Raw genomic sequence first — 24,503 nt, 5'->3', positions numbered from 1 at the left:
AACTTCCGTAAGTTTCGCAGTATACGGCGGAGTTTTCTGTTATGACGAGGCCTCTTTGACTGTTTCATCATCTAATTAGCTACCGATACAAGCTGTTGTAGAGCATCTGCTCACTTACTCCAAATTAACTTCACCCCTTTATCCACATGTTATATTTGGGAGATACATGATGATGTCCGTGTTAAAACGCCGTCGGCAAGGCGTGGCCACACAGTGGGGGCTGCATCCCCGTAATCGCGCCACTTTTTCTAGCAGACGTTGAAGAGAGATCCGCGCACGTTAATAAGCTAATTTCCTGTTAGCGACTGATTGATTTATATTTCATCTTGTAATGGGACACAGTAGCACTACTTATGCAAGCAGCTAAGCTAAATGCTAAATTTATAACAAAGGAAGAGTTGCAGGGCCTCCAGAACAGAAGGCACCTGCCACTCTGAACTTCCCACAATTCCTGGTGCAGCTGGCCTTGGAATCCCAGGCATGTTCTCCTCCGATAAAGACCTTGTTTCTTATTCTGTTTACCTTTCTGATGTTTTAAGCTTGATGAATGATGCACTTCTTGATAAATCTTTGTCAAGCACTTTGCAGCTGTGGATTGGCTATGCGATACAAAATTAAAGTGGATTTAACTGAGGCCATCGGAGAGGGACCGGTAGTGACACCCCCCCCCCCACCCCCACCCCCCCCCCGCAGACACCAAAAACGCCTTCACCACTGCAGGAGGGCTTTGTCTTGCTCCTTGGCTGCTGCCCATTGAACCAGACCGCGTGTGTTTGACCTTTGACCTCACCACTTTCCCTTTCGTGGGGGGCCGTCAAACGAACATTCGCGTGCACAGCTACTTGTTTCGTCTGTTTCTGGAAGGATGGTTTTGGTTTCTTTCTTTGGTCGGGATCTTGTTTCCATGACCCTGCGAGACCATAAGCCCAAAGCCCTTTCGATTTTACAGGAAACTAAAACTTTCTTTAAAAAATGACAACAAACAAACAAATAAATAAACAGGCAAATTAAAAATTGGTGTTTCGTCTGTATCATTCATTGTAAATGTGGTCATTAATTATCCCTTTATTAATGTTAACAGTGGCAGAAACAAAAAAGGAAAAAAACAACAGAAACAAATAAAGGAAATTTGAAAAAAATAGGACTTCACAACGTGGAGGAAATTATTTCGGCATGTGTGAGAGCTGAGGTCACTTCTCCGCCTTCACAGCGCACTGACCCCAGCAAAACGTGGGCCGGACCAGACTACTCAGGACACACGATGTTCGCCGGGGGCCGTGGGTGGGTGGGGGTGGGGGGGGCAGCAAAGTGCAGTCAGCTGTGATAACATCTCCCCCTGGCCGCGGGAATCATAGTGGTCTTACAGGGAAAGCCGATGCCCACAGGCACGCGTTCCTGCAACGCTTCATAAAAAGATCAAAACAAACCACCGCGATGGGACCGATCAGGGCTCCGATGGCACCGGGCGATAAAACCGGCATGGGCTAATATTTCTGTCAAGTGTTTCATCCTGTGGTCTCACGATAAATCCCAGGGCCTTTGGGAATGATTGGGGGGGGGGACAGGTTCTGGGTTTCCTCCCATCGCTTGATCCCCTCCAACAGGAAGGGAAGTGGTGGAGGGTGGGTGAACTTATAATGCCCTCATATTTTACAGAAAGTAACTCCTTGGCGATGTGGAAGGCATGGAGGAGGCGATGCTGGTGGGGTCCTGTTGGTTTCCTCTGTTAGCTGAATGGGGGGCTGGATCTCAGTCTAAATCCCACAGGGACTAAATCGAGTGACAGTAACCTCTACATGTGTCAGTGTCATGAGTGGTCGACTCACAAATGCTGTCTAGACTACTGGGAGCGGGGCAACTTTATATGGTACTGGAGTATTTAACATGACCAGAATGTAGTGACTTCACGTCCCAGACTGGGGCCGTACTCGTATCTTATCCTTTCTGAAAGGCTGAAAGCAAACACTACACAAGGTGTTCTTCATGCGGGTGTCCGCTCTGTAGTTATATAGTAACTGAAATATTAATGAATGTAAGATCTTCTCAAAGTGTGACGGCAAACAGAAGCACATGATACAGAAATGGGAGGAGAGAACGGAGTAAATTTATGGGTGGGAGAGAGGGTAGATTTGACAAAATAGGCTAGAAAGAATGAAACTACAATAGAGGTATTTCAAACCTAGATCGTGAAAACGTAACAGCTTGGGTTAGGCTTTGGGGTCTGTCATCTTGTTTAAGTTTTTTCCTCTTTTACCCAATATTATACAACAATTCTACTGTCTTAGTAATTGTATTTATAATTGAGTGTAATTACATGATGATCATTTTTATATTACAGTCATGATTATCACCTGATGCTGTCTGGCCACCTCCCTGTGTAAAGACTGATTGGTACCTCTGCATAGAATCTCCGTAGCCGTAGGTCGCCACATACCATATGCAATACCAACGGTGTAGATTCTACGCAGAGGTATAAATCAGCCTTACATTATGCACACATGTCGGTCTTCAATTGGGCATCTAACTCAAAGCTAAATAACTTCAGCTCATGTGTTGAAATTAGTTGGCAGGGTAACCCAAAGATGCAAAACTAGCGGGTATTAGGCTCCGTTAAGTTCGGCTGATCAACCGTATCCTGATTTTAATGAAGGTACAGTAATTAATGTCATTGCGTCCGTACACAGAATGTCTGACTTATAGTCACGTGGTGTGGGGAAATAGGTGTGATGGAACAGCCAGATATACAGTACAGTAAGAGTACCACCATGTTATTGCCTGGAATATCGTTACACACCAATTTTCTTTCCTTCTTTCATGACTTCTCCTCCCCGACTCCCCCCTTCCCGATCGTGAATGTTAGTATTTCGTATCATTTGCCTAATACGCCCTCGCTCTCTTACCGGCTCTCCTCGTTATAACTTTGTCCGTGATCCCAATCCGATTAGACAATTTTAGTTTTCATTGATTGGGTCTTCGACAGAAGCGCCTAAACAAAGAGAAACGGGAAATACTAACAAAAACTTTTTGTTAAACATCAATAGTTATACTTGTGGGTCAGTCGTCAAAGCATTCTCGATTGACAAAATTTTAAATGATAGGTGTTTCCTGACTGTACGGATAACGTCAGGAGCCTTAAAGCACATCCAGCAGCGGTATATACCTTAATAGTAAGATCCCCAAACTACGCAGCACTATCTGGTCATGAATCCTCTACAGTGATCCGGTTTATTCAACAAAACAGCAGAGTACTGTCATATAAGAAATGGTTAACTGATCTTAATTTATAAGTTATACATTCACTGCACCGTATTCTGTGGATAGCTGTCTGAAATTACGTGTTAAATGTTGTTCAATCTGCATGTCGCACAGTAGATGTGTAAACTGCATTAGAAAGGCGCAAAATGAATTGCAAGAGAGAGAAAGCGCGCACACACAACATGATCATAATGTGAGGCTGTAATATGATCATCACAAAATTCGAGACCACAGAAATGAGTTTAAATTAAAGCACTTTTGTATACGCCGTATGTGAATAATTTATCATGTAAAGAACTGACACGTCAAAAAGTCTCAAGCTACTTCGGAAGTCATGGATCACAGAAACTTTTAAAATTTATTTTTTGTTTTTCTGTTTTCTTCTTGCACGTCATGGGGGTAGAGCTTTTCCTGTCGTTTGTCTGTTTCTCATCGGGGTAAACATTTGCTCAACTTCTGATCTCCGACGCTGTAGCATGAATCACAGGCGAGCAGCGGAAACCGCAGGGCCGGCTGCGGCTCATTAGCGGCCGCCCCGTCTGATCCGGCACGTTCCGCAGCAATGCATGGAACGCAGGAACCCCGCGCCCCAAACGTGTGCCATCGCGTACGGGCGCAGGGCACCAAGTCCTGGAGCAGAAGTGAGCTTCATCCGTACGCATACACCCCTCGCCCAGCAACAAAACTGCCCCAAATGCCGCTCAGAAAAAGCCGATCGACACACGCCTCCTCCTTCAATCATTTACACACTTAACCCTAATACTTGTTAGAAATTGCTTTTGTTCAGCTGTTCATTCCCATATAACCATCCAAAAGTACCATCTCCCGTTAAAAGCAGCCATGATTACGTTTTACTTGAAATCCCAAAAGGAGTACTCTTTAAAAGATCGTTATGTATGAAAAAGTTTACAGGCATATGCGGTGGCAGAATGCGAACAATCAGGCCTATATATACAATTACTCGCATCGCTGCGACGCGGCATAACAGCGAACTGCTTAAATATACAGACAATACTATCCTGGGTCGTCTCCTTTTCTGAAAGATGCTTCCCTCCGCTTGCTCGCTGTTTCTATCGAAGTATAAAACTAGTTGTGAAACTAGCATATCTAATAAAACGGGTTAATATACTAATTTTCAGTGCTCCTCCATAACATAAATCAAACGGAGCAAAAGACTACCTTGTGTTTTGACTTCCCCGACCCTCTTTCACCTCTGTCAATTTTTGTTTTATTTTTTTTTAACTCCGTAGATCAGACTTTAATTTTGAAGCTAGTCCTGACGACAATGATGAATAGGGTGCATCAAGGAGAGCTTAAATTACCCGCTCCCCAGCGATTCCCAGGCAAGTGAGCAGCGTGACCCAGTAAAAGACAGAAAGAGGGGTGGTCAGCACTTGTCCTCTAAACCCCCCTCCTCTGGAGAAAAATATGCTTGTGTCCACCTCCGGATCCCCTGCTCTTGGCATTGAATGTTCGGCTTGCGTCCTCGCTATTCACCGAAGACTCTCAGGCCTCTGAATTTCACTTCGGACAGACCGCTATTGGCCTTTTCAACGCACAATTACTCTTTGTGACATTCTGCTCTCCATGCAGAAATAAGCCTATAGAAACCCGCGGTCTGGTAAATATAAATAGGGCGAATATAAACGGCAGCTCGTTGTTTGTTCCGTCTCATTTTCTGTCATTGTTACATCCATCCTGTGCACGTGTGACAACAGCAATGGGGGCTTTCAGTTCAGTTGTGTGAAGAACAACATAGTGTGCAAATTTGGAGAATGATTCATAGTTTCATCTTTTTTTAGATAGATAGATAGATAGATAGATAGATAGATAGATAGATAGATAGATAGATAGATAGATAGATAGATAACTTCAGCTTGAAAAGACATGCGCGTTTCAGCAATGGATTTTTTCCCCTCTTCTTCCTTGTTCCAGGACCCCCCCCCCCCCCACGCGCGCGCACACACACACTCACACACACAACCACAAGCGCTCTGGATACCTTTTAAAAATTGGCTTGGGACCCTCTGTGCAGAAGAGAACATAGAAGACCTGTGCGGCGTGCGATTCACTGAGCAGCCAGCAGAAGAGTGTATTGCAAAAAAATGAGGGAAGATCACCACTGTAACGACAGTTATGACCCTTTAAGAGAACGAAACTGTATCGCAAATATAATATCGGCAGTAAGCAGCATGTTGCTTAAGCAAAGACTGCGCTTTGCCCCGCTGCCCGCGCCTCACAATCCGACACTTCACCGTCTTTCTTTTACAGCTAATTACTGGCTTGCAATCCGTGTGACCAGTCAGTACATATCGATTGCATTGCGCTGGGTAGCGCCAAAGGGGGACTTAACCATGAACGCAACTGTCCAGTACAAATAATGTTAGACCGCATTTACAGGGTCAGATACACTTTAAAACTAAATTGCTTCTACTCAGTATTTCCAGGAAAATATACATAATGTTTTTAATAAATTCATTAGTAAATAGAAACAATCTGTTAATTAGTGTAATGTAACCATTCTGGCGTTATATGTGTATTTTAACTGCTGCAGATTAGGAGAACACAATACTTAACATCTCATAAATATTTTATTATATTATTTGCCAGGTTCAAAGCGCGTTAGTGATATTTATTTTACTTTCTAACCAATGTATTGTCGTCCAAGGTGAATCTGAGAAGTCGAAAACCATCAAAGATCCGGATTACTGAAGCGTCTTCCGAACGCCTCAGATTACTCAAATAACCTGTCGCTACGCGTCTAAACTGAATTTATATACAAGTCTCTATTTAAACTGGTATGATTCAATACAATTCAATATCTGAGGACAATCAACAATAAAACAAAAAACTTCGATTTGCGTTGAATAACAAAATTTAAGACACTGCCTGAATTGTGTCTGTTAGTCTTTAACCAAGCATAACTTAAAGGTACGATTACACACATTTCACGGGTCTTTTAAGGGGCGCCCTTAAGACACCTGAGAAGCATATTTTCCTGCAGTAACGTATAGTACTTAGTTACGTCAATATGAAGCCAACTTTATCCCTTTTCAGATGTTCTACTATTAAGCGTTTTTAAAAGTAATATTTGTCTGAATTAAAGACAAAATGCACAATAAGAACTAAATTTTTATTAAAGAAAATTAGTTAAAATTCCATGTAGATTAAACCTACAATTTAACGATCGTTTATACGTTGAATGTAAAGTTTTTTCTTAATGATTGCAGATTTGTTCCATCCCTTAATTTTTTAAAGATAGAAATCATTTGATTCCGAATTATTCGACAAATATTTACTGCAACTTTGGAACTTTTGACGACTTAAAGCGTTCGTGTAATTTGGTCCAGCGGAATGGTGCTCAGTAACATAGACTGTATAAAACGTAACGATGCGTGTCTCTGCACATCCGACTTCTGTAGTTTGACAGTTTTATATGTGACTATTTAATTACGCAAAATTAGTACCTGATGAGAACATCTCAATTTATTATTTTATTATCAACAACAACAACAACATTATTATTATTATTATTAATAATAATAACAGTAATAATAATAATAATAATAATAATAAGACAATGTTTCTGTGTTTCTGTAAAGCTGTACTGTATTTGAAATAAGTAATGCCTTCTAACACAGCAAACAAAAAACGGCGCCATTTGCGAACCTCTGGAATACCAAAGTAAGAATATGTTCGCATTCAAGTAATTACCATGTGTGAATATTTTATCGAAAACGAAAATATGATTAATTTACATTCTGAAATTCTGCGCCCTCCTTGGACACTTTGGGGGAAAACCGATATTATCTTACATTGTAAAAGTGTTCTGATTGGTGGAAAAAGACGGGGGTATTTATTATATTTTTTTTCTCCTGGCAAATGAGCGATTTACCAATGTCATTTCCAAGTACCGTGCGTCGTCAGCAGCATAGTGCTCACAAAACACCCATAAACAATTACATTTTTTTCTGTTACGTTGAATATCAATGTTATACGCATAATATACATTACAAACATCTGTAATTATTATTGTGCATGAATAAAATTAGCTGTAGGCCTATCTGGTGCTTCTGAGCCAGAGAAATCCCTTTTCAGCGATAGTCTGACACATGATCTGAGTATTCACGTAACAACAACAACAACAACAACAACAACAACAATAATAATAATAATAATAATAATAATAATAATAATAATAATAATAATAATAATGTAACTCCTCCTGTGGCAGATCGAGCAGTTCAATAAATAACTGGATTTGGAAAGTTCAGGAACAGGTAGCAAAACTGAGTTGGCGGATGAGCTGGCAGTGTGTCAAAGGAACTGGTGGGCTTTACTCACCAGTGTGTGAACGCACGTGTGTGTATGTGTGTGTTCCACTGATAGAGGGCGGTCTGCAAGTAGTGTGATTCTTTAACAGCTTTACCATTTCTGGCGTGTGTGCCTATATTTTTTTTTTTTGTAAAATTATCCAGGGAAGCGTCCCCTTTGTAACACAACATCCATTTTGTTTTAGAGATTAATTGTGTGGCATGATTTCTCCCTAAATGTAAGTTTCGGGTTATTGTGAGTATGAATTAAGGGGTGGCTTACAACTTAAAATAAAATTCTATTTATTCTTCTTTCTTTATAATATTTAAATGAAGGTTGATGGTTATTGTGTTGTTTACTATCCGTATCGTTTTATAAGTGCAATTCACGTAATTTATTGTACTTCGTGAAAACCGGAGTCTCGAAGCAATGGACCCCAAAAACTGTATCATGTACCTGTATACACGTATATATCTAATTAAATTATTTACCTCAACAAACGCTTATTCTCATTGTATGTTTAAGGTATAAAAAGTTAATCAACACGTGCAGGAAATTTACCTGAGTAGATAGAATCAAACAAACGAAAACGTTCCATTGGAACAGAACGTTTAAATATCCACAGCATACTCTCCATTTTAGACAATAATTATATGTCTCTAACTGACTGTAATAAACCCAAAAAGTGCGCGTAAGTGCTTTAATTAGAAAAGCGTTTTATTTCACAGGCCGCTAGAATACAGAATCAGAACCTCACTGAACATCCAATCGCATGTATAAATGCCAGTGCGTGCACATGTGTTTTAGAACCAGTTAAAAGGTTTATAGAGGAATTATATTGCTTAAGGAGACCGCTGTTTTCTAGTTCATCAGAATATAATCCATTTGAAAAAAGACTGTAATTTAATACTATTATCACGCTAAATTGTCGCATGTATGAATGCGCACTCCCGCTGCGTAACGTAAAGTATGAAAATATTATAAAACTTTTCAGTTGTGCAACTGTCTCTTAAAAATAAATAATAAATGTACGAATAAACGTGTGCTGAAATACACTCCTCCCCTCACCATCTTACACGTGATATGTTATACTGAATAGGAAGCATAGATCACTGCGACGCTTACAAATACCTTTTACTATTAGTTTAGTTAAAATGTATGGTATGTAAGTGCATCTCAAGTACACAATACTGGGTAGCGTAATAAAGCCTTAAAACTCTATAGGAAAACTTTCTACAAAATATTTCCATCAGGATGTACGAGAGTATGCCATTGTTTTTAAAGGAGGTTAAGTACATAAACTTGGACTGTGGTGTTAATCATTTCGATAAAATGCGTTTTCAGTTATATTTAAGTTAATTGTTACATGTTTCATATATGTGCAGAAAAATATTGACGTTCATATGCTTATGTCTGTGCCCAGAAACATTCATACGCTCGTTCACATAGAAAAAAAAACAGTTCACAGCACACACACTCCCAGATACACACTACTGTTATGTATTTTTTCATTTATCGCTGTAAATAACCATTTATTTTTAAATGTAGAAATTAAAAATACAAACATAAATCGTGTGCTAGATTTCTTTTGACCAAGAAAGATTTTTAAAACTTATTTTTGGAAAGTCCCAAATATTCATCGCCTATAACAATGTCTATTTTTCTCTTAATACTGGTTACGGTGGCCGTCGATCCGCCAAACTATATGCATTGTGCAGTATCGCAGTCAGGCTTTTTAAAGTTAAACGTGAATTCACCGGACTCCGAATTAGTAATAAGAACGCGGGTGTAAGAACGTGGCAAGTAGCAAGAGTAGCTATTAAACCGTGCAAAAGGTAACGCTCCCTCAACGCCTTTCAGTCCTATTTAATTTTGATCAAATATTGATTTCATGCACTAAACTTTATTTCGTCATCGAAACAGGTTTCCTCTTTTATCGGGAACAACATCTTCTTACAGTATAGGCGCATTCGTGTAGTTTTTGGTGGGTTATGATTTTTCTAATAAACGTATGAGCACAGTGTAAGTACGCTACATGTAGCATAGATCGTTTTCATTCTAGTTTAACCAGTTTACCGTGGAAGACGCTGATATAAAGTATGCATAAAGCCTTCGGCATGCAATTATACGAAATAGCAGTTATACCCCACGTTTAAGTTAAAAGCCTACTTTTAAAAAGACTTTAAAGACGAAGAGGATAGCTAAATGCTTACTATTGCATTTGTTTAATCTGATGTAGAAGTTTTGTTTTTGTTTAGAAATAAATAATCCCTGTTATATTATGCACATAGCATGTATTTTAGAGATCATTTACTGTTTTGCACATAAAATTAGTTTCTTCTCTTTTACGCATTTCCCAAAAACACGTAATTCCAGAAACAGCAACACATTCCGTTTGCGAGATCAATGTATGCAATAAAAGGAAAATGCATTTTAAATACAATATTTAAAAATACAGCGAGTACTAAATCCCCCCCCCCTCCCCTAGCTTGGTGCACATGGTTCCCAGGTCGAAGACACTCATTTTAATACGTTAAATCCTCAGCACCCGTTTTATGCGCTCTGCCTGATGCCATTTTCCTTTTTATTCTGGATGCTGAATGCAAGCTCGCTGTCTCTGTTGTGTCTGAGGCGTTGTCGCTGCAACGTGCAGCGACTGTGACACTGATGGATGCGCCAATGGTTAGACGGACAGATGTTTGGGCGGATCTAACGGCATGCAACGCTGTGGCAGCACGCGCAGCCAGATTGGGCTAAAACATCCCGAATCGGTGAAAGTCAGTTCTTCCTCGTCCCCAAAGCGAGACTGACACACCGATCGGATATCCTTGTTCGTTTCGAGAGCCTTCCCGTTTCAATTTAGGCGATCTGATTACTTACAGCACGAGAAGAGACCACCGATACAGCAATTTGCATGGAACTGAAAACATTTGACAGCAGAACCAGAATCTGACAACTCACCATCTTCTTGTTTGCAAGGAATTACTCGCATTTCCCCTTACTGTAGCCATTCCTGCAGAGAACGGACGATTGTTTTATCCTAGTGACGATCTGAAAAATATGGACAATTTATCCACTCCTTTTCTTTAAAGAATGCGTTTAGGGTATTTAGACTACCCATTAACTTGAATAGGGGGAAAGAAAGAGAAAAAAAATCTAAGCTTAAAAATTTAAACAATTTTAATGCGTTAATTATGGAATGATCCCATATATTGAAGGATGGGGTATTTGGATATTTTTATCTTACCTTCAAAAAGTGAGAGTAATCTTTTTCCTATGGTGTTGAGAAAGACAAGGAAATTGTTTGTTATGGAATTTGCCTGACTCTTGAAGCGGAGAACGCATCTTGGAGCAAGGAAGTCGCCTCTGATTTGCTGTTGCTGTCTTAAATACCTACTATCAGCCACAAAAAGAAAGGGGGGAAAAGTGCTATTAGCAGCCAAGAAACTGTTTGGCAGTAGCTGCTGATCCATGTTCATAGAGCAGCTGAAACACAGTAAGAGTCCATCCCCTCCTTCTGATGTACATTATTACAACAAGGGACACCCAATCAAGCACGTATCTCATCGATTCGAACGGCTCTCCATGGATTCTGCATGCGCTCGGACAAAATAGCCGCGCGAGCCGCCGCGCGAGATGCGACTGCGCTCGTTCATCCCCACTTTTTAATATTTTCTCATTCTTTCTTCTTGAAAGAAGGGAACAAGAACAATATACCGCCTCCGGCGCTGAGAGGTCTTGCAAGTCAAGAGGATTTTCGTGCGATGGTGGCAGCGGCGCATGTATCCTGCCGTACTGCTTTTTGATCAGCGAGATCATTCTGGACATCGCATGCTCATGGGTAACACTGATGGCTAAATGATGAAGTAAGTATACAATCATTAGGTGTTGTTATTATCATATTATTTTAATCATAAATATTTGGCAACACCACTAATTTAGCATTTTAGTGCAAGGGCAAGAGCCGATTGCCGCGTAGTATTATTTATAATTTGTTTCTTGTTTATGGACAGTTTTTCAACAATATTGCAAACACTTACTCAGTCAGTTCAATGGATATTGACTGTCGTTACGGATTTTTCCATAGCACGCTAATCCCTGGTAGGGAAAATGATTGTCGATGCTCACATGACATTTCCATTCAGCGACTCGTTCGAGGTGCAAGGAGTTAACGTGACATTGCTTGATGTTTGCCCCTGTTTGCAGACTTTGAGTGACGCGATCATCTCGTTTTCCTTTAAGTTTGCCTGTTGCAGCTTCCAAAGCGAAGTGAGGATCGCGCTGAGAGGCGTACTACTAAGTCTGCCCACTGCGATAACCGAGTCGAGGGGGGAAGAGAAGAAATCCGCCTTTTTCTTCAGATCAGCCTTTTTCTCCACGCTTTGAGTTTTTTTTTTTTTTTTTTTGAAAACTGCCGATCTAATGTCAGCCTCCTGAAAGCGCCCCAGGTACCGTGTATGAAAGCACCGCAATCAAAGAGGAGCGGACCAGCTCGGGATCTCTCTGGCTAAAAGAGAAAAGTCTCCCGAAACCCTGCAGCCAACATGCCGCGGAGGAAGCAGCAAGCGCCGCGGCGCGCAGCAGGTACGCAGCTGCATATTTTCGCCTTTCCCCTCCCCGTTTTTAATAACCGCTGCGGTGTCCGCGACCGTTGCATTATACAGGTAGAACAATCTAGATTTGTATGCTTTTTGACTTAAACATCAAATACGAGCTCTGCTGATATGGGTGTTTGTAGTTTACTGTGTAAAGTTTTTTTTTGTTCCGCCACCTTATTCGGTGTATATGATTGCTGTAGGGATTTAGAAACAGTGCTTCTCCTAGTTCCGTTATTAGCGGGTCGGGTGAGACTGAGGATCAGCTATTTGGTTTTCTGGAATGATTTTATTGTGTGAAGTTTTCTTTCTTCGAAGTTGTATGGAGAGACCATGTTAGGGTCGGTTTTGATTGGTACTGTTTTTGTTGGGAAGGGAAATGCTTCCTTCTGATGTGGATTGGTAGGCAGCTCTCAGTATTTGCACTTCGCCTTTGATATTTCTTCAAGTTTTCCCACTTGATTCCACAAACTCATTCTTTTTTTGCGTTTTTCTTTCTCGCCTGGCTTTATGAATTTTATATATATATATATATATATATATATATATATATATATATATATATATATATATATATATAATTTTTTAAGCGAAGGGGACTGGACTCTTGAGTCAGCTGACTGTCATGAATCTCTTTGATGCTCGCCTTTGCTGTTTTGGGGCTTTGTGCTAAAACATTTGATCAAGAAATGTCAACTTTCGCCTAGTTTCTGGACTGATTCTCTCTTTCTGGGAAGGCATAAAGATTATCTTGCTCCTGAGATGTGGAGTACGCAGACTGGAAGACGGTATAATGGACAATTGCCAGCTTTGATTTGACGGCTGATAGATTCCCTGTCATCCGGCCTGCCTTTGATCTATTCATTCCCGATAAACATCAATAAATCACTCCCCATGGCAACGCCACCCTCTGTGACGTCACGTCTGCTCTAACAACCACCTATTAGGCAACTTTAATTGCGTCTTTGTAGTTTTTCTTCAATTTGCAAGTGCTTGGGGTCACATTAAAAACAGACCTGAAGACGAATAGCCGTCGTTAGGATATGCAGAATGTACATATTTTCTATTCTCAGAGGAATAGACAGAGGAACGTCAGCAGTAAGATACATGTGGAAAGTGTATCATGAAGTGTTGACCATACTTGTTTGAGGTTTAAATATGGATAGACCATAATCTGTAATCTTGAATTGTTTTTCAGAGGAGTTGAATTACAAGGCTATGCCGTTCTGATAGAAATCCAAATCAATATATCAGCGTATATTTCAGTGTATTAGAAGTCGATTGATCTTAAGACATGAACAGTGTACGCCTGTATCTAAATCTAGGCGATCATCGTGGTGTTTTCCACGAATTCCAAGAGCTACCTCACACAGTTGTCTCCTTAAATTCAGTTATATTTTTATGTTAGGGTGTTTACGTAAAAAAAACATTGGTAACAAAACATATGAAAAAAATTATGCAAAGACACTTCGAAGTAGCTCGCCGGACAAACGTCCTGTCAGCCCGGATGAATCGGAACTGCTGCCCCGTGAAATGTAGGGAGATAGACGAGGCCGGTTAAACAACAAACGCTGTCGTGGGCGGATTTGTTATTTTTCATGTATCTGTTAATTCAGTGAAGTCGATTTGAATTTGCTTATATTAATCGATTTATTATTATTTTTGTTTGATATGTTAAATTAGAGTATCAGTCTGTCTGGGTTTAGGGCTTACAGTAAGGTGTGGCACCGAAAGCAGAGTATAATTTTTTTCCAGAGATTGTTTTTTGTTTTAGTATTTTGTTCTTTTAAAATTATTTTTTAAAATAATTTATTTTGTGTTGCGTTATGTAAAAAGCATGTAGCGGATTACGCCGGCGCGCGCACACGAGCACACGCACGCAGGCGCGCGCGGGGCTCTTATAAAAATGTAACTAATAGTGTAATCGGGAGACGGAAGAGCAGGCCGCTCCGTCAAAAACGAGCCGTCAGAACGACTTTGTTTCATATTTGATTTAATTGTCTCCTCCCTGACAGGCACATTCATCAATAGCCCTAATGGTCAATCAGAGGTTGGCAGAGCCAGCGCCTTTCCTCTCGCTCTCCTCCGTTGGCCTGGGCTTTGCTTTATCGAAATGCTTTTGCCTAATGGACACTCGCGGGGTTTGGAGGTGGGGGGGGGGGGTGAAGAATGACTGAAAGCCTTCTTATTTGTGGAGTGAAACAATAGTGAAGCATTTGTTTCTGCTGATGGCGGATGAAGACACGTAAAAACGGGAGGGGGAGGCTTTTACCTTTAGACAGAACCACTCCTTCATGTGCCTGCTTATTTATTTATATACACTCCTGGCTCGACCACACCCCCCCATTGCCGCCCCCCTTCCTCTCACGCCTCCAGGTTGCAGGGTTCCCCCGATTGCTTTTTGTGAAGACTGATGACAAATTGCCGGCTTTGCGGTGTTTGGATAGGGCCAGGGAAGATGTCAGATGACAGAGGCTGATTAGGAACTTGGGGAAATCCAGTCCCGCAGCAACCTTGAGACTTTTCGTGAGAAAATGTCTGTTCCCTTTTCCTCCCCTCACTCACTCTCTGTCTTGCACCCCGCCCCCCACCCCCGGAAAGGTCCGCTCAGCCGTAGAAAAAGAAAAGTTGGTCCGCCAGCTTCATTAGTGTTCACCTAATTAGCTGTGAACCTGATGGATTCCTGACAGGCCTAATGATTGGAGATGACAGGCTGCTCGCACTCTCATGTGGCTGAATTGGGTTTGCAGCTAGTTTGATGTAATCAGCTTGATATTACACAGTCCTGCCTGCCTTTAGTTGTGCATTAACTCAATTTTCTGCAGCCGATGACGAATGGGTTTCGCTACCTGGGTAATCATGTTGGCGAGAATTAGGGCGCTTTTAATGGCGGCCCGGTAGAATAACAATACCGGGGCCATCGGCGTTGTGTTAGGGGGACAGACCCGGGACGGCAGGTCCACGTATCTCGAAGTCCTCCTCTTCCTAGGGGCAGACAGTACACCAAACACCATGCCATGTTTGTTGGCTTCAAAGTCTGCAAGCGCTAAGATATTGATTACTCTTGGACAACTAGTGAATAATAACGTGCAATCTGAGCCTGGTGTGTTTTTTTCAAAGCTTTCTACATGTTGGAGACACAGAATTAGCTTTTAGGTGATACAGGAGGCCTCCGGAACAGAGCGAGGGCATCGCTGGGGCTTGAGAGCTGTAGTGAGGTTTCCATAGGATCCTGGAGACTCATTCGTGCCTTTAGTCTCATTGGATGTGCTTCATTATCTGGGTGCTTAGATGGGATACAGCGTACAATTTAGACCTATTTAAAAGGCTGAACAGTATGGCAGCAGTCGGGGTAAAACAATCTTAAAGCAGGGCCTCGAACCAGCAGCATTAACGTTACGTGCCTTTAGCAATGCCCCAGTCACCATGGTGAAGTCAGTCATCACGCCACAATTGGAAGCGTGATCGAAGCTGCCGATACTTCCACCCAGAACGGAAGGTGATGTTTGTTCCAGCAGCCCCCCGGATGCGAGCGCGAGGACGATTTATACACATGCTTTGTCTGTGACAGATCCAGTTATGCTTAACATAAGTTAAATTACCTGTGAACCAAACAAACCGATATCCGTGATAGCGTGCGTGTTTGATTGATCGCGGAGGATTCACGGGAAATACATCACGGGCCGAGCATGTGGAGGGAGAGGGTCGCAGATCTCTCCAGAAAAGCTCATGGGCTGCGAAGGAGGAAGAGTGACGTCCACATTGGGGGGGCGGGGGGGGGGGGGGGGGGCGTAACAGGAAGTGAGGGACTGGAATAGGCCGTCTCGCCATTTGATTCACCCCGTTGGGTTTGTGTCGCCCTCCGCGAGTCCTCCGCTCCTCTGGGCGGAGAGGCCGGCCCTCTCCTCCTACTCCCTGGGCCGACTCATGTCTTCGGATCTCTGGCCCTCGAACCTGCCTCCCATCACTCTCCTCGGCTTAGCCCCTTCTCGAGCGGCGGCCTGACAGTGCGATTAGTTATGGCTGTCCTGGCCTTTTTTTTTTTTAAACCGCAAGAAGCGAACAACAATGAAGGAAGCTGGGAGTGGGGAAGAAAAAGAAAAATGAAAGAAAGGGAGAAAAGAAGGAGTGTAGAGGGAGCAGCAAATACTAAGACTTGAATAGCACGACAGCCCGGGAAGGGGGAAGTTTCTTTCCTCTCCAAGCTGCAGCTGATAAACATTTTATTATTTTTTTCTTCCGGAATCTTCCGTCAAGGCTTCCATTAGCTTGACAGCTGTCAATTAGGCCTCCTCTGCTCTAGCGGGCCGCGGTTTATTGCCGGCGGTTGATGCTGTCATTTCGCCCGCAGTTTCGCCTTGAGCGTTATCGCGGACGGCGAACCAGTCGATAGCTGATGTATCAGCAGTTATTTCTTAAATTGGCTCACAAGGCTGCGTCTGTCCCTCATTTTTCCTGCCTTGCTCTCTTCCTCTGCTCCTCTGCGGAGATTGTTTTGTGAGGGGATTGCGATGAATAGCCACTGTGTTGGGGTGAGGGACTGCCAGTCCGGCGGAGTGCTGTGCACGTCCACACATGCACGCAGACACACACACGCAACATACCTTGGCTTGTCACCAAAGGCCTTCAAAAGTAATTATATAAATAAATAAGATGCTTGACTTTAGTTAAACGTAATAAACATCACATAAATTTTTGTAAATATGTAAATCGGTATATTAATATGGGTACCACTCATTGGGTCTCATTTTTAAGATACTGTAATTTGGATGGAATATATTTATTTAGTCAACAATATCTGAAAAGAAACAGGGATTCTTATAAATATGTTTTGTTGTTTTTTTTTGTGCATTGTCTTATCCTTTAAATATGTTACTTAAAGAGAAGGGAACAATTGTATTGTTAGTGGTACTTGCTTGTGCAGTGATCCTTCAACACTCCTGGGTTTGTGCTTCTAACAGTGGGCGGGGGGTGGTGGGGACACGCTGTCCTCAATGGCTGTTTGCGTGTCCAAAACTGTCTAACGCGTTTCCTGCAGCTCCATGCAGACCGGGCCACTGCAGCACAGCGTGTTTGAAAGAAAGTCCTTTTGAGGTCGTGTAAGAGTGCAATCGACTGCCTTTTCTGAGTGGGTCCCATGGGAAGCATGCATGCATGTGTGTGTGTGTGTGTGTGTGGGGGGGGGGGGGGGAGGGAGAGGTTGTATTTACCACATAATAGGGACCAAATGTCCACACAATATGGTGAAACCTGTTACGCTTAAGCTTGTGGAGACAATTGTCAAGTCCCCACAATATACACCTACATTTTATGAAAATCTGTGAGTACAGTCAAAAAACTAAAAATGCCAAAAGTTTTGTGTTTTGTTTAGTTACTTACAGTAAAGGTTAGGGCTGGGTAGGGGTTACGGTTGTCATAGTTAGGAGAAGGGTTAACCTCATAGAAACAAATGGAGAGTTCTCACAATGATGGGTGTATATGAACCGTGTGTGTGTGTGTTGTCATGTATATATTGCATTGTGGGGACAGTCCCCACAAACATATAGATACGGAATCTGTGTGTTTGTGCATAGGGGTTCATGTCTAATCATTCAGCGTTTGTCATTCCAGCTCCGATATGAAATAGTGTTACTTAATATGCTAAGAGTGCCTTAGAGGGTGACAGAGCAACTCGGCATCACATGTGATGTACACTCGTGCTTCTGCTGCTCTGATATCGGGTCACGCTGTTGGCCTCAATGGAGGCGATGTGAGTTCCCAGGCCTGCCAGCGGGTGGCAGAGTGGTTGAAGAACTTGGCTGACCGAAAGAACTGGAGAAGGCCGTGGGGCGGGGTGGATGGGTGCTTGAACAGAGATATCAGGTACTCAAACATTAGATAAACTGAAATTTGTGCAAATAAACACAGTGAATAATAAGAATAACAAGAATCTAGATAAAAGTGCAGGAAATATAGCACTGGCTGTGTTTGGAATGAAAGCAGGCTGCTGCATTTGTGTGTCTTCAGGCTCTCCTAGGTGGGTGTATTTCAGACTCTTCTGGGAGGGTAATTAGTAATATCTGTTGTGGCTTACTCAGCTGTGGAATGCTCAGCCACACGGTCAAGGGAACTGGTGAGGAGTCACCCGTCGAATCCCGTACCGCCCCAGGGCACTAGGCATCAGGCATGGGTGCGAAACAGTGAGTGCCTGAGGAACCAGGGCCAGGGAGGTCAGGGCTGCACGGGGTCAGGGATGGGGGGCCCTTTGATCCCTTGTATCGCCGCTGGAGGGGGTGCATGACTAAGGGCCCTCAAACTCTGAGGGACATTTCAGAGGCAGACCGGCGTCTGTCACACGCCTTTTTGATAGGGGTCATCGTGGGTTTGCGAGTGTCCAGAGGCTCCTGCTATGTTTCAGAGGCTGTGGGGGCCTGGGGGGAGTCTGCTTTTTTAGTTTGGTTTTAGTTTTAATCTCTTTAGGTTTTATGTATAGATAATATACATAATCAGACATGTTTTACTCATTCTTGCTAAAATGTTAAAATACTTTTTTATTAATAGTTTTAAAATTAAAATTATTGTACAATTACTCTTATGGTTATGAAACTCACAAAGATAAGGAGATATTTTAAAAGAGAGAATGTGTAGAAATGTGATGGGCCTTTTCCCACATGCTTTTAGGAAAGGTGTATATGGACAGGATCCTTTGTTTTCGGGGTCCGACACCCCAGCCCCCTTTAGGTCTGAGAGTTTGGTCTTCCTCCATGGTGCCGACATACACACGTGCTCACTGGCCCCTGACTGCCCGCCCCCCACCCCCATGGCTGTGTCCACTATTCATAACGGCCCTGTAATGTGGTAAGGAATCATTTAAAAAAAATTCTCTCTTTGACAGCTCTGGATTTTCCATTTGATCATGTATAGCAAACTGACACTTTTGACAATTAAATGTCGAGCGTGAATTTTGTGAATAAATTAGCACTAATGCTTTCAGCGTGCGAAGCCGGAATGTCATGCGATGAGAATTAAAAACACAAATAAATCTGCCTGATTTATTTTTTGCGTCGGCGATAACAGACGGAATTCAGTCTTCTGCGTACAGTTTGACTTTCATGTCATGTCACATTTTTTTTTTGTTCTGTTTGGACTGGCATCCTGTTCAGGATGTACTCCGCACCGTCTCCTGGGGGAGGCTTCTGGGCCCCTGCGACCCTGATCAGGATAAGTGATTAGAACATGGATGGATGGATGGATGGATGTATGGATCTCAGACAGGGCACAGATCAAAATGCAGTGCTTTATAATCTAAAGCTTTATGCTTTAAATTACCTCACATTCCTTCTTCTCCAAATTAAAGAGTCAGAGAAACTGGAGGTTTTGGGAAAGTGCTTCTGCTCTGTGTGTGTGTGTGTGTGTGTGTGTGTGTGTGTGTGTGTGTGTGTGTGTGTGCGCACGCACGTATGTGTGTTCACAAGCGTGCTGTTAGCAGTGGTGGGGCGGGTGGCACGTTCCCCCCTCCTTTGTGGGGGCAGGCAGGTGTGAGAGGAAGTCTGTTTTTCCACTGTAGCCCTGTTGCTAATTAATGTTCCTTGGTACGAGTCTGTCGGAGTTGAGTAATGTTTTTGATCTTTATGCCTGATAACTGCATACTTAATGAGATTTCAAAGCTTCCAGAGATGGGAGTGCAGCTCCCCGCAATTATTGACAGATGCCCCCATCTTTGCCATTGGGTTCAGCTCCATAAATCCTGCTTCTGTAATGAGGCTGAGAAGTGCCACCCTGCCAGTGAGCTAATGAAACGGGGGGGGGAGGGGGGGCGTCCTGCTCATCTGACACATTTTTCCTTTAAATGTACTCTGAAGATGTCAGACCGGGGGTTTGCATTAAAAAGGGAGGGATGAAAAAGGAGAGGCAGGCAGGGGGGAGTAACGGGCGAGGGGGGACGACAACAACTGTGCAGAGAACCGCGGGAACAAAGAGGAGCCTCCTGCCCTGGGTGGCTCGCCACGATTGGCTGCCACTGTCCCTTGGCCCCACCCCTCAGTCCCAGATTATGTACTTCATGTGAAATAGTGGCATCATCATTGTGGGATTCCTTCGTAAGTGGCCGGGCTGACCCTGTCTGCGTGCAGATGCAGCCACGAAGTTTTGCTTGCCATCTTTATGCCTTTTTTTTTTTTTAATGTAATGTTATTTGTTATGAGCAGGGATTTGGCAGGCAGGCTGGGGGGGGGGCAGAAGGGGGGGCAGGAGCAGTAGGAGGAAGGACTTCCTGTGGTGGAAGTACGGGGACCGAAGTAGATTTTCTTTTCTGGAGTCGTGAAAGCGAGCATTGGCGGAGCGGGGCCGTGCTGCTACGCGCCAAACAGTCGATTTCCTATTCAGCAGTCATATATCACTGACCTGCCCTTCGCTCCTGACAGAATGACATGTGTCATTTATCAAACGGGCCTCGCCAGACATGGGGGGGACAAGGGGAGGGGGGCCGAGAAGGGGTCTGTCCCTCCGATCTTGCTGAGGTGGGGGGTCCAAGTTACGCCCCCACTGATTGGCCAGTCGGTCGCCATGGCGGGGGCGGGTTGCGTCAAGAGAGATGGTGCTAGGAGAGTCAGGTGGTGTGCCCTGGGGGCAGGGGAATGTGAGAGGTGTGGGTAGGGGACATGTGTGACAGTAAATATTTGGGGGGTGGGAGTGTTTTGCTGGAGGAATGTGTCTTTAATGTAGTCGTGTTTGTGAGAAAGTTTGCACGTGTGTTTTTGCGGGTAGTTGCATTTGATCACTTTAGGTACTATACCTGTAGTGAGTATGTGTGCGTGTGTTTATGTGTGTGCATGCGTGTGTGTGTGTGTGTGTGTGTGCCTGAATATGCACACGGCGCCCTCCGGAGCCCGGCTGACAGGCATCACTCCGGCCCACGGCAGCTCACTGGGGGTTGTGTAAACGAATCCGGGCCTCTCTCGGTTTCGCCTTGATCCCGAACACGCATTACCGAAGACGGATGTTTCTTAAAAAAAGATTGATGATGGATATGAGGCTTATGGTGCCATTTATCATTTTGAATATTATTTAGACTCTACGAGTAAAGCTGTAACTCGAGAGCTGGGCGAGCGGGACTGAGAGGGGAGCCGGGCCCTGCACCCCGTGATGGATGGCTCTGCTTTCTGCGTGTTTGTTACCAGATACGGGCCAGGCCCACTGTCGGTCTAATGGGCCCCACTCTGCTGTCTGCTTTCCGTTCTATAGTGAAAAAAGCCGGGGAGATGTTTAAGGAACGGGCCGGAGGTGCCCGTCTCGCAATCTGTCCGGCTCGGTCCAGGACTCCTGATGAACGTGTTTCCCCTTCGCTTTCATGTGGTCGGACCTTTGCCCGAGACGGACCGCTGTCACCGCTGCTAGAGGCGGGATACCAGCTGCTGTTAATTAGGAGGCAGGGAAAATCCGTCGAATCGTTTTATTTTCCAGGGGATTCTTGCAGATTTTACATGTGGATTCCATGGGATGTCGAAGCGTCTGGATTTCAGGCTTTCACCTCCAGAGGAAGGGCCACTGACACCGGCTTTGGCATATTTGAAATGGGACCTTTGGCACTTTGGTGGATAGTCCTGGCATTTAATAACTCTCACTGTGAAGAAGTAGCATTACACCCAGAATGCAGGTAAAAAGTGAAAACCATAGATTATAAAATAATAATCAAGGCCAATTCAATCTAATTCTAAGCAGAACGTGCACTCATGTTGTAAGATGTGTTTTTTTTAAGCATCCGTGACACAGATTTGTAACAATTATTTTCTTCCTGAAAATTAATGAGCCGTTTTCTGTTCTTCCCCCTTCCTGAAATGACAGGATAATCCGTTTGGTCAGCTTATAAAGTATTAACTGGCTGCTCTCTGATCAACAGGCTTCCGTCGGCCGAGTTAGTCATCCTCCCGATGTCCTGACCGCTGCGTGGGCAGAGACTGGGGCATGGGGCTTCTCAGGCAGCCGGTGGCATCGTCTCTGTCCCTCCTTTCGTTTCCATGTCCCAAGCCAAACCCGATCCTCTTTCTTTAATTATTTTTTGCCTCCACGAATGAGCAGAAATAATACAAACGTAAAAGTACAGTAGGGGTCAGGTGGGGGCCAGTTCTGCCTCGCCTCCATAATAGGAAAGGCTTGTTTTGTTTTGCCTCCTGCCCCCCCCTTCCCGTTTTATAGCAGGAGACATGATTTATGGTAGCCATCCGTCTTTGGGACTCATCCGTCACCTCCTGGTTGCTAGGCAATCATGGAAGCAGCTGTTTGCTCCGAATCAGACAGAAACACTGTCAATCATCGGCGGCAGGTGAATAGCATTAGGGACAAGCCATTGTCAGAGGTAATAATTAATCAAAGGCAGAAAAGATAATTAAAAAGATATGACCCTTTCAAGTACTTGCTCTGGGTTACCGGGGAAAGGAGGGGTTGTGAGGAAGCCGCCAGTTCTCCCCCTCGTCCCTGGCTCGTAACACCCACCCGCCCCCGCACCTGCCCCTCTCGTCTTTTCCGGTAGGCTATCGGCCCGAGTCCTGCTGGTCTGCGGTGATGCGTACAGTGTGTTTTATAAGCAATGCTATTATAAGAGTTCTTGACGATCTCTTCGATGCCTGCTGTCTTTCAGTGTGTGTATGTGTGTGTGTGTGTGTGTGTGTGTGGGGGGGGGGGGTGGCTTTGTCACCACGTCGGGGGCTTTTCCTGTCACTAGTAGGGGCATATTGAGGACAGGAAGGTGTCGGGGATGTGCCGGGGTCGAGAAAAGGGGTCTCCACACCCCCTACCAGATGGGTGGAGCCCAGTCCTGTGCAGTAGAGTTACTCCACTGCATAGACCTGTGGGGACACCCACCTGACATGTGAGGCAAGGTCACATGATAGTACACTTTGAGAAAATAGTTACATATAAACAACTTTCCCACCAAAGCAGTTAGAGTGAAATAGAGGAATCCTTTTAGTTCAGTAACATAGTCTGTTTGGTTATTACATTTTAATTATTTAGCAAATACTCTTATCCAGTACAACAGGCATTCCTGAGAAAGCATGGTCTCTCATTCCCTGGAGAAACTGATAGACGAGCGTTTTGCTCAAGGGCCCCGATGGTGGCATCACACTGCCACCCCTAGGATTTCAGCCAGCGACCTTCTGATCTCAGACGCAGAATCTTGAAACTTGAGCGCTTTCGTTAGACATTTGCTTGAGTTACCCAGTTTAATGTACTCTTGAACCAGCAGCTGACTGTTTGGAAGTCCAGTTTCCAGCCTCTGGATACATAGTGGTGCACGTGAGGGGCCCCACAGATAGTGGGTTGTGTTTTGGGGTTAGGAGTGACTGGTAGTTGTGACCTCCGATACATAGGGGGAAGTGTAACATTTAAAGATGTGGACTTTAAACACACATGTTGTCAGATCTTGCTCCGGGATGATCCCTGAGCGTGATACTTGTCTGGCTGTGTTCAAGAAGCACCGATAAATAAGTTAGACGCAGTCTGCCTCTCTCCTCCCTTCCAGCTGGCAGGAGAATGTGACTCCTCCCCCAGAAGCCCAACATGAAACCCTGCCGTTCAGGCTCAACATGGCCAGGCATAATTAGTGACGGGGAGCAGGTTCAGTCAGAGCAAAAGATCATGCAGGAAGAAACAGAGCAGCCACACTGGACATGGTGTCATTTTTGTTGTATTTGTCTGCTCTGTGCTGGTCTCTTCTCACACCCCATTACTGAGAGCTACTTCCTGCAGACGCCTGCAGAAGTGCATTCTGGGACACGAGTGCCTCCACTACCACTGCTCAGCTGTTGGTTGCTGGGTGTTCCTGTGAACGATGCTCACGCTTCTTTCCCCTCTTCAGTGAGGGGTGATGTGATTGGAGGAGAAGAGGCCCCTCCCACCTGGGGAGGAGGACATAGTAGTGGAGCCACAGTGCCATTTCCCGCCCTCCGGGGTTCTCCTGAGGCTTGGCCCCGGGCAAGGCGCAATATGCCATGGCTCTCATCCCGCCGCCCATCCTGCTGCCAACGCAGGGCCACACGATGGGGAAGATCCAACCTGCCTGGCCGGCTTTGGCCCACTGAGCGAGCCAGCCGGCTAATCACGGTGCCGGAGAGGGTGCCGCGAGACTCTGGGCCTGCGAGCATGCACCCAGAGATCTTTCCCAATTCCACATTCAAGAGTTTATTGGCATCTGCATAGTAAACAGACAGTTACTGTAGAAAATCTCACCCTGCATGTCCTCCTGACCACAGGGAAACACAAATTAAACACAACACACAAATTAAAGTGCTAAAAGCAGAGTGGAATTACACACTAAGTCAATGAGACAATAAATTCTGTGTAATTATGGCAATAAATACGTAA

The 24,503-nt window shown here is 44.1% G+C and overlaps 1 protein-coding gene and 1 long non-coding RNA gene across 4 annotated transcripts in view; one reads left to right on the top strand and one right to left on the bottom strand.

Annotated features, from left to right (window-relative positions):
• Positions 1–1,280: 1,280 nt before the first annotated feature.
• On the bottom strand, positions 1,281–11,818 carry LOC125751483 (uncharacterized). Of its 2 annotated transcripts, XR_007400631.1 has the most exons (4): positions 11,610–11,818; positions 10,817–10,965; positions 10,531–10,620; positions 1,281–2,986 (listed from the first exon to the last, which is right to left on the bottom strand). It is a non-coding gene; the product is annotated as an uncharacterized LOC125751483 (long non-coding RNA). The 2 variants fall into 2 exon arrangements; XR_007400630.1 differs by lacking the exon at positions 11,610–11,818 and having other exon boundaries at positions 10,817–11,063.
• Positions 11,819–11,898: 80 nt separating this feature from the next.
• The window catches only part of LOC125751460 (teashirt homolog 3-like), a 37,073-nt gene continuing 24,468 nt past the window's right edge, over positions 11,899–24,503 (top strand). Inside the window, exon 1 of one of the 2 annotated variants that reach the window (XM_049030285.1) lies at positions 11,899–12,153. In XM_049030285.1, the coding sequence (XP_048886242.1) occupies positions 12,114–12,153 (40 nt within the window). In that variant the 5' untranslated portion in view covers positions 11,899–12,113. Of the gene's footprint in view, positions 12,154–12,864; positions 13,263–24,503 lie in introns of those variants that run through there. The other variant, XM_049030286.1, reaches the window with a different exon arrangement.

Source organism: Brienomyrus brachyistius, chromosome 11, assembly GCF_023856365.1.
Source record: "Brienomyrus brachyistius isolate T26 chromosome 11, BBRACH_0.4, whole genome shotgun sequence".
Lineage (NCBI taxonomy): Eukaryota > Metazoa > Chordata > Actinopteri > Osteoglossiformes > Mormyridae > Brienomyrus > Brienomyrus brachyistius.
This window is presented reverse-complemented; position numbering and strand designations above follow the sequence as displayed.